This window comes from Cephus cinctus, unplaced genomic scaffold (genome assembly GCF_000341935.2).
Source record: "Cephus cinctus unplaced genomic scaffold, Ccin1 Ccin1_scaffold0875, whole genome shotgun sequence".
Taxonomy (NCBI): domain Eukaryota; kingdom Metazoa; phylum Arthropoda; class Insecta; order Hymenoptera; family Cephidae; genus Cephus; species Cephus cinctus.
In genome coordinates this window covers 1-10,601 of record NW_014333457.1, presented here as the reverse complement: position 1 = coordinate 10,601, position 10,601 = coordinate 1, and the positions used below count along the sequence as shown (strand labels likewise).

The following is a 10,601-nucleotide window of genomic DNA, read 5'->3' as shown; positions in this document are numbered from 1 at the left end:
GACTGTTGTGTTGAAGTCGCCAGTACGTAATCTCAATAGACCGATATACTATTTTTACCAATTGTCCTTTTCTCAATTTCTCTTACTTTTAGATATTTACACGCGTCATGTGTGTGTGAAATATAATGTAAAATAATTGTCGTAATCATCTTCAATGAATAAACTTTATATTTGAGTGCAGAACTCATATTATTAAGATTTTCCAATCGAAACCTTTTGATATCCTATTGCCATTCGTTTATTCTTTAATTACTTAAATGGATCGTCTGTGTAATGTTGATATTGCCGATCGTAGTATAGGCCTACTGGGGACCCGCTACGTTAAATAATGGGAACGCATCGACTGCGGCACCTTTTGGGTGATGTGGAAGCCCGCAGGTTGTCGTTGTTATGCCTTTATTGTAATAAGATAAATAAATTAATTGGATATACTCTTTAATCTGTTAATCCCATTTGCAAAAGCACATTTTTTTTGTAAAAAGAAAGTGCTCTCTACAGGGGGGTCTCGAACCATAGACCTCCCGATTCGTAACCAGGTGCACTAGCCAGACGCCAGAAACATCTGTTTGTTTTACTTTTTTCGGAAGTTGTATTTCTAGAATTTCATCGTTTATTCAACTGCTTACTATTGTGGTTTCGCTTGCTTTACATATAAGCAGAATAATATAAAGATGCACACCAGTTAAGAACTTTCGCACCACCCTTCTCCACGTGGACGAACAATTACGGACAGAGATAATGCTCATTTCCATATTTGCTTCTCAAGAATATTGATTCCAGGTAATGAAGTGAGCTAATTATTTTCTCATAGTAAATCTTATCGAGTTTAGACTGGGCGTTGGAACTGAAGATTGCAAATAAAAAAAATATTTAGGCAATATCTGATGAGCGGCTTCGTTCGAGAAGGTTGGTTGGTGAAGGTTCGGGTTACTCTGAGAACCAGCGGCAGCATTAACAGCAACAGCAGACCCCTCAGCGAGAGAAGACACGGAACCGCTTAACTCGTCGGTCGTGAGGCACGAGCGGGCGTTTAAAATATTAGTTGATTCTGTCATAGATAAAATATTTAAAAAATAGTGTTGATATCACGGAATACATGAATGAGTTTGTATTTTTCTCCTGGCAATATTAATAAATTAAAATTGTAAGAAAAAAACGCCAAAACGGCGTTTTGTGTGTCGGCTCGCAATTCTGACAGTACGGGTTCGATCCCGATGACCTCTTTTTAAAAATATTTTATATAAACTTAAAATAAAGTTTCGGCAACCTAGAAAGGTTAAAAGAGATGAACCTTGAATAATTTTTGTAGTAAAATGAAAAAAAAAGATGAAAAAAGAGTTCTTCATGGGGTTCGAACCCGTAACCAGCAGCGTTGTATCTTAACAGGTATTGACTCAGCCACGATGCTCGTTTAATACTAAATTAAATTTTCTATAGATCTTTATCTATGATATTTCAAAATTTCTCTTTGAACTGTTCTCGGTCGTTTCATTTACCAACGAATTTCGTAATTCATTTTTTAATGTTCATTTTCGGCATGATAAAAGGTAAAGAGTGAAAATCAATAATTCTATGCATTTTTTATAACTTTGAAATTTATTTGAATATACACATTTGTTTGCGCATTACGTCCATACAAATGTTTAGGGTTCGATTGGACGGAAGATCTTGCTGCCCCGCCTGTTTGTCAAGAACGGTTTGTGAGGGGCGGCAACTTTTTCCCCACCACTGAGCAATCCATTCATTTTCGCTGACATGGAGACTAGAGTAGAGGAGTCCCATCTATGTATATAAGGAATGACACCGAAAAGCTGTTAAAATTGAGGTTGCCCGAAACGACACTTGCGGCGCTGACTCCGCTAGAGAACCCGTCGTAGCACGCAATTATTTTTAAATCTACATGGCTTCTATATCTATATATAGGTTCCTTATTGACAACAGCGACGCCATCGGCGAAATAGTGAATTTCCTATTTTTGACGCATTTCTGGTGTCGTTTTTTCGTTGATTCCTCTATTAAGATGGGACTCCTTTACTCTAGTCTCCTTGTTCGCTGACTCCAATATCGGCTGGAACAATGATCATGACCCGCGCGGCAACGCGAAATCTGTAACATCGACAGAGGCGATGATCACGAAATCCTACTCCCGCACATGCCGCTACGATTTAGCGCCATACTTTTGGTATCGCCTAAAACCGTAGCGTTGTGCATCTCCCCACTCATCTCTGCAGTTACTGACATATGTCCCCTATTGGTGATACAGCCATAAGGAAAGGAAGGAAGGAGGAACATTCTATTCTCACGTGTGGATTTGATTGATGATATATAATTATCAGAAAATTCGTGAAAGAATCAAATGAAAGTTTTACATATTTCTAAAAAATAACTATCAAATCATAAGGAAAGGTAAGAATTAAGTTTTTTATATTTTTTTTCATTATATTTTAATAGGACAAGATGGAAATGAATTTTCTAAATGAATTTTATGCCACTAATGTGAGTAGTTACAATAATTAGTTATAAAATGACATTTTATTGAATGAATAAATGGCAATTATAATAAATATTTGTAAGTAGTGTCAAATATGCTTTGAGAATATTTGTTTATATGATAGGTAAATATTTAAATCTGAAGATAAGTATAAAATTATATTTACATTCTTTTTATGTTTCACGGATTATGATTACTATTCTTGCAGATATATTTTTGCTGAAAGAGAAGTAGTCAGTCTACAATGTTTCATCTATTTGGCTTATCTAAAAAGAGTCAATTGATTAAACCACAGCTGCAAAAAAAAGTGTACCGGCTATGCAATTTTCATACATGTTTAAATGCTTATGTCAACTCTACATCAACTCAATTCTCAACGCAAGAAAATGCAATATATTTCAAAGAGGGGGTTGTTATACAAGGTTTTGCAGTTGAAGAGGTTTCAAAAATTGAAGAGATGCACCTGACAGCTATAAGACTGAGACATATAACTACCAGAGCCAAATACCTACATTTAGACCGTGATGACAGCAATAATGTATTTTCAATTGGCTTTCGAACAACACCCATGGATTCTACAGGATTACCACACATCCTTGAACACACCACACTGTGTGGCAGTGAGAAGTATCCTTGCAGAGATCCATTTTTCAAGATGCTGCGTAGATCTCTAGCTACATTCATGAATGCCATGACAGGACCAGATTACACGATTTATCCATTTTCTACACAAAATCTTAAGGATTTCAAGAATCTTCAATCTGTCTATTTGGACTCTGTATTTAAACCAAATTTAAGGGAACTTGATTTTCACCAAGAAGGATGGAGATTAGAGCATGCAGATATAAATGATAAGAATTCTCGTATAATATTTCAAGGAGTAGTCTTCAATGAGATGAAAGGTGCATTTAGTGAGAATCAAACTATATTTGCTGAAAAGTTGTTAAACTTAATATTACCAAGTCACACGTACAGTGTAATTTCCGGTGGTGACCCGTTGGTTATTCCTAATTTAACTTACGAAGACCTACTGAAGTTCCATGCAAAATATTATCATCCCTCAAATTCACGTATATTTTCATATGGAAATTTTCCACTAGAACATCACTTAAGGTATCTCAACGAAACTTATCTTGCTTCTATTGATGAGATAGATAGCTCCATGTCTGCTGTTCCTCCTGAGAACCGCTGGCAGCATCCCAGAAAGGAACATATAACCTGTCGACCGGATCCTATGGCTGCTGATTCTAACAGACAAAATTCAATTGCCATTGCCCATCTTTGTAATGATATCACTGACATTCAAGCCACGTTTGAACTTCATGTATTATCTAAACTTTTATTGAGCGGGCCTACTTCAGCATTCTACAAAAGTTTGATCGAATCTAGCATAAGTACAAGTTTTTCCCCCGTTACGGGCTATGATTCACAATGCAGAGACACTATGTTTGTCGTCGGTCTTCAAGGGGTAAAGAGTGAAGACTTTGAAAGAGTTGAAGAAGTATTTAAAGAAACTGTTAAAAAAGTCATTGTTGAAGGTTTCGAAAAGGATCACGTAGAAGCTGTTTTACATGGAATAGAGTTAGATGTGAAACACCAAAGCTCTAATTTCGGCCTGAATCTCTTGTTCAATTTGACCCCTCTTTGGAATCACAATGGAAACATTATTCAATCAATGAGGATCAATGAATCTGTGACAAAACTTAAAGAATCTTTAAAACAAAATCCTAGACATTTTGAAAATCTCGTTGAGAAATACCTAGCAAGAAACTCCCACAGATTAGTTCTAACAATGTCACCAGATGAGAGAACTGAGCAAAAGATAGCTGCTGCTGAGAATAATATACTTAAAAGAAAATTAGAAGCTCTTTCTGAGGATGATCTGCAAAAAATTTATGATGATGGACAGAAACTTCTAGCTGAACAGCAGAAGAAGGAAGACGTTGACGTTTTGCCAACATTAACAATTCAAGATATCAAAAAAGACATTGAAAGATATGAGATCAAGGATTTGAAGATACACGATGTGCCTCTACAAATGTCTATTCAACCTACCAACGGAGTATGTTACTATAGGGCCATAGTAAATACCCGGGATATCTCATTAGAATTAAAGGACTTAGTGCCGCTATTCAATTCGATCGTTACCAAGATGGGAACGAAGAATTATGATTATAGAAGTTTCGATCGTATAATACACTTGAAGACTGGTGGGTTGAGTTTATCTAATCACGTGGCTGAGGACAAGAACAATGTATTAAGATACGAAGAAGGAGTTTTTCTGCATTCCTACAGTCTTGATCGAAATACCTGTGATATGTGGCAGCTTTGGATAGAATTATTTAATAATGTTAGGCTGACCGATTTGTCAAGATTTGAAACACTTGTGAAAATTACTGCAGCTGATTTAGCAAATGGTATCGCAGACAGCGGACATATTTATGCCATGAGCAGTGCAGCAAGTTTAGTTTCCCCTGGATCACGGCGTAAGGAAAGTTTGTCAGGTTTGCAATTTGTTCAAAGGATGAAGAAAATTGCTCAGACTCAAAATCTTAGCCCTATTTTGGAACAAATGCAACAGATTGCTCAGCATATTTTGAACAAAACATACTTAAGATCAGCCATTAACTTGTCTGCAGATAATGCAGATAGTATTCTTAAGAATACTGAGAAATTTTATTTTGCATTAAAAGGAACTCCAAAAAATGTTGATACCTTTGCCAAGCAACAGAATTCACCAGAAAATAATGCTATTCATCATGTTTTGCCATTTCCAGTAAATTATACGTCCAAGGCTATTCTCACTGTTCCTTATACGCATCCTGATTTTGCACCGACTAGAGTACTTTCTCAACTGGTGACTTCTACTTATTTACATCCGGAAGTACGAGAGAAGGGTGGTGCCTATGGAGGTGGAGCTAGGCTTTCTCCAAATGGAATATTTTCTTTCTACTCATACAGGGATCCTAATTCTATAAGAACTTTTGACCTGTTTGACAAAACCTATGAGTTCCTAAAGAAATATTCCTTTGTCCAGCAGGACATTGATGAGGCAAAACTTGGTGTTTTTCAACAAGTTGATGCACCTGTACCTCCTGGAAGCAGAGGTATAACAAAGTTTATAAACCAGCTATCTGATGATGAAATTCAGAAACACAGAGAAGATCTGAAATCTGTAAACAAGGAACAGCTAATGGAAGTGGCTGAAAAATATTTGAATCCAGATAATAAAAACGTCACAGTTGGTCGCTCGCTGTTAGGTCCAGTTAATACGGATCTGTTAAATAGAACCTCTGAGAAATGGGTCATCTTTGAACAGGAAGAAGAGGGTCAAGCACAAGCAGCGCACTAAATATTATTGTGTAAAGATACAATTTTGAGATAGAACATAGTGTTATCTCATTTATTATTGTATTATGATGTAAATTATTTGTTATACATAGATGTCTTCAATAAATGCGTACAAATTTGTTTTACTTTTATTTATTTCTATCTTTAAATTGTAGGATATTCGTTGATAGAATATGTTATAATCACTCTGACAATTATATTGATATTAATATTTATGTATATGCGATTTTCAATCAGATGATCCATTTTGAGGAGAATGCTGAGATTGATTACTTCGTAGACTCTCTAGAGTTATTTTATGACATACAATGGCTGTATAATGCCCCAGTGACGGAAATTCTTGTTAAAAGATATTTAGAGTCGTGTCCTGATGGCTGGATGGAATGCTTAAAAAATTCACAAAATCAGGAACTTAATGATTTTGTTTCCAGAAAATTGGTGCAGGTAGATAAATTTTTCTTTGAATGCATAGTATTAATTTCAACGTGACAATAAAATAAAGCATGTTATATTGCAGATGAACTGGCCAGAGTCTCTTAAAAGATTTGTTGAGAAGTGTAATACGTTAGATAGACTACCGCGAGCCAATCCTGCCTTCTCAATACAATTACCAGAATGTTTTCTAAAAGGAATAAATAAAAAAAAACAACATGAAATCATTCACCTTGCACAATTAGTACATGAACAATGTAGGGCACACAAACTAGAAAACATCATTGATTTAGGAGCAGGTTTGGTAAGCAATAATAATGATTACTCTGAACAATTTAATCGATTAGCTTTTCAATTTTTCTTAGGTAATTTTATGTAATAGAGATAACAAATATTTTAGGGTTACATTTGTCAACTGTTGCATCATCTATATGGATATAAAGTTCTAGGTCTGGAAGCAAATATAAAAAATGTGAATTGTGCAAACAACCGGCAAAATAATTTGTATCCTAAATCAAAAAAACAGGTTCAATACGTCTGGTGTAAAATCACAAATAATTATGTGAAAACAATAGAGTCTATATTGCAGAAATCTGCAGTGACTGAGAAGTTTTGCCTCATTGGACTCCATGCCTGTGGAGATCTCAGTATCTATGCATCTGAAATATTTTCTAAAATGAAAGCTGCTCGCCTTCTCATTTTAATTTCTTGTTGCTACCATAAATTATCACTTGTCAGTAATAGCCAAGATATGACAGGAAAAGAATATTTTGAGAATTTTCCAATATCCCGAGCATTGAAAACGGCGGCTGGAAGATGCAACCTAGATATTGGTTTATTTTTGAGAAGACCCTTTCTACGGTTGGCTTGTCAAGAGCCAGCAGCTAGATGGGATAACAAGTCGGAACATTTCCACAGTGAACATTCCTTTTATGTTCTAGCTAGGGCAATCTTGGAATTATATGCTAAGCAGAGTTAGTAAATTGCGTAACTTGGATATATCTTGTTCAATGTACATTGCGTATCAAAATAATTCCATAAATGTTTTAGATAGACTTTGCCTCAAGAAAAATGTTCGGAAAGCCACAAGGAAATCGCAATGTTTGAATTTTTCGACGTACTTGAAGGATTCATTGAAGAGATATACCTTTGAACGCATCGTGGAAGAAAGTGATAAATCGATATCATGTAAGAACATATTAAAAGATGAAGAAATTCGTATATTTGTACAATGTAGGTAATCTTTGCTGTTATTTTAAGGTATGATAACAATAACTGAGGATTTACAAAAAGATATTATGTCACTGTGGGAAAAATATGAACATAAATTAAAAGCAGTAGAAGTTTATACTGGACTTCAATTGCTGCTTCAAAGCCCTGCTGAATCTCTAATTTTAATGGATCGTGTATGTTGGCTCAAGGAACATGGATTTCCAACAGAAATCCTGCCCGTAATGAGTGAAAAATTATCACCACGTTCTCAGGCTATTGTATCGAGAAAACATCAATGAATATAGTTGACCGTTCAAAGGATATGTTATTTATCCGCTCACCTGACTACCACATTATTTTTGTTATATTAATATAGAGTATACTTTATAAACACTTATTATAGTTATTTACATATGATAGTGTATTCCGCCAAGGATAACTTACATTTTGTAGTTAATTATAGTCTTTTTCTATCGTCCATAAGGATGAATTTGCGATGCTGCTTTGATATTTGTTTTTATAGCGCTAGGCGTTTTACCCATTTGTCCCACTGTAATAAAAGTATTTTAATAAATGGTATTATTTTATGGTTACTTATACTAAATAAAATATTACTTTGAGCATTTCCTAAAGGTCCCTGACCAGCTGCTTGAGGTTGTCCTCCAGATCTTCCAACCATCATACCACTAGGAACAGGACTAACGCCGGACTGAACCATTTGAACAGAGTCAGACTGAAAAAAAATCATTGACAGCACATATTTTTAGTACTAACTATTCCAAGAAGATCTAATTATAGATGGCTAGCCACTTTTATGGAATTTTGTATCTCAATATATGGAAGATGTACTTGAACCAGTATAAGTGTTACAAGGGGAGTTGTGATAAGTATCATATCAGATGATATACACGGCGGCTGGCCTTCTTCGCCGATATACCTTAAGTCCTTTTCCGACACCAACAGCAGCTACAAGAACATGAGTATCAGCTGCACTGCTCGTTTGTGCCTGTGTTGCTCTTGAACCAGCTTCTCCTTCCCATTCTTCTCGAGCTTTATTTGCTATATCCCAAACGTGACTGAGGACTTTATTATATTGGGTTACTTGTTTCTGAAATCCAGGTAAATTACACTGAAACTCTTATAGAAAAAGTTCTGCGTTCCACTCGCTGACTGGACCGATTGGACCCTTGTTAAATGAGCTGGTGGAGGTAATTTTTAATCTTGTACAAATTCAAAGTATTATAGGAAAATTTGTGAAAATAGCAGCAGCAGTAATACAACTGATTAAATTAGAATAAATAGAAAGAAACAGAAATGTGTTGCATACTGCCTCTGACAGCTTGTTTCCAAACAAAAGTGAACTATATTAAACTATGGAAAGGTCTTCCTAGACCGTATTAATAGGGTAAGGGGTTGGATAATTTAATGCATAGTTTAAGCATAACTTGATTTTACCATACTTATACCTTCTACCTATATCTTTTCTATATTTTATTTTTTTAAGAACCTCTGCTAGAATTCGGTCCAAAGCGAATGGAACGATATGAAGCATCAAAGCTAACTGGATAGTCGCTTACATTGCAGTCCTAGTTGTTGTTTAGTTAGCACGTTAACAGAAAAATAGAACACCTTCAATTACCTGTATTCTCCTATCATTATTGATACTACATATTTCTCTGTACAATTCATTTTTAAGGCTTTTGCAGTATATTTTATGTAATGTCTTATGGGAGAACTTATAGAAGTGCCGTTTGTAGATCCGTTATAAAAATATATTATAGATTTAAGAAAAACGTTTACGAAATACCTGACATTGATTGCATCCCCAATAGTTAATAATAAAAAAACCCAATAATACAAATGGATCACGCAGATCCTGGTGGTATTCAGCTACATTTTATGTACAATATTTTAATCTCTTACATGTGCAGTATCATAGCTCAAATTATTGGCCTTTACTTCTAGCTGCATCATCTTCTGCTCAGCCTGTGGTTCTGGTTTTGTTCGTAAATAATCTGGTACTAAATCATGGGCAAATGTAGATATTCGACATTCTGTGAGACGCATTAAATCTTCGTCTTTTTCAGGACTTAATAACAATGGTAGCACTGCAAGATTTCTCATGATAGGTGCTTTATCATTTCCCAAAATCTTTGAAAGACTTGTTAGCTATGCAAAAACATTTGAATAATGAATTACAGCAAATTATTGTGAATAATATAACTCAAGCTGAAATGTATACTTACATGACCAGAAATAAGGGCAAAATTATCAAGAAAATTTGGCCAATTAAGTGTTTCATATTCATGTTCAAGTTTGAATATCATTGCAGCTATTGCTGTCTTCAAATCATTTACTCGCATAATAATTGCTTCAAGAGCAGAATCCAACTGCTTCTCTTCTCGCTGCATTCTTAAATTTTGTTTAGTACTGTTACTAAAAGAAAAACTTTATCGTATGAATAAAAATCTGCCATAGGCTATATATATATATATATATATATACATACAAGGTTAGGGTAAAACTGCAGTATACGACTCCGAACTGAAGTTGGCTGCTAGTGACTTAGGTTTTTTGAAGTAACGCCATCTGCAGGATATAATGTGAATCGCATGGAATAGTCACGCCGCCTATTAGAAAAAAAATTAACCATAACCGACAGAAATAGTACCAGTCGACGGTCGTGTGCGGGGAACATTGAAATTTCCACTGAGCCTGAATCTGGGTGCACTTATGAATCCAAAAATATGTCAATTGTAAAATTTGGATCATTGATAACTTCGATTTGCCAAAAAACGAACTAGTTCTCACTGATCTCGTTATTTTGGAACTACGACATTGCCAACGATATTTGTCCGAAAGAAATTCAGCAGTGCATAGAATCATGTCCTTATCGCACACTGGACACTTGAAAGTCCGAGCTATGAGTCCGTATCTTTGTGCAAAGGTTTTGTCCGTATCTTTGTGCAAAGATTACCTCAATAGAAGGTTTCCCACCTAGTTTGAACAAATCTACGAACCGTATCATTATTTCAATCGATCACACACAATCCAATTTAAGCAATGGAAATAATAGCACACTTGTGTTACACGCTTTGCGAGCTACTAACGAAAA

At 35.3% G+C, this 10,601-nt stretch overlaps 3 protein-coding genes across 4 annotated transcripts; 2 read left to right on the top strand and 1 right to left on the bottom strand.

The window, feature by feature from the left end:
* Positions 1–2,215: 2,215 nt before the first annotated feature.
* LOC107271040 (presequence protease, mitochondrial) lies at positions 2,216–5,961 on the top strand. The gene is made up of 2 exons (XM_015746610.1): positions 2,216–2,406; positions 2,700–5,961. Exon 2 carries the CDS (start codon positions 2,736–2,738, stop codon positions 5,841–5,843), a length of 3,108 nt encoding a protein of 1,035 aa, XP_015602096.1. The 5' UTR covers positions 2,216–2,406; positions 2,700–2,735; the 3' UTR covers positions 5,844–5,961.
* On the top strand, positions 5,896–7,824 carry LOC107271041 (methyltransferase-like protein 25). The gene is made up of 5 exons (XM_015746611.1): positions 5,896–6,286; positions 6,360–6,578; positions 6,675–7,248; positions 7,325–7,462; positions 7,535–7,824. The coding sequence occupies exons 1-5, from the start codon at positions 5,948–5,950 to the stop codon at positions 7,783–7,785; spliced, it is 1,521 nt and encodes a 506-aa protein (XP_015602097.1). The 5' UTR covers positions 5,896–5,947; the 3' UTR covers positions 7,786–7,824.
* Positions 5,959–10,060, bottom strand: LOC107271042 (mediator of RNA polymerase II transcription subunit 8). 2 transcript variants are annotated; one of them, XM_015746612.2, is made up of 8 exons: positions 9,996–10,060; positions 9,733–9,922; positions 9,410–9,655; positions 9,064–9,072; positions 8,424–8,594; positions 8,102–8,219; positions 7,931–8,036; positions 5,959–6,228 (listed from the first exon to the last, which is right to left on the bottom strand). In XM_015746612.2, the coding sequence occupies exons 2-7, from the start codon at positions 9,895–9,897 to the stop codon at positions 7,957–7,959; spliced, it is 789 nt and encodes a 262-aa protein (XP_015602098.1). In that variant the 5' UTR covers positions 9,898–9,922; positions 9,996–10,060; the 3' UTR covers positions 5,959–6,228; positions 7,931–7,956. The 2 variants fall into 2 exon arrangements, with proteins under 2 accessions (XP_015602098.1, XP_015602099.1); XM_015746613.2 differs by lacking the exons at positions 9,064–9,072; positions 9,996–10,060 and having other exon boundaries at positions 9,733–9,981.
* Between the last annotated feature and the right edge of the window lie 541 nt (positions 10,061–10,601).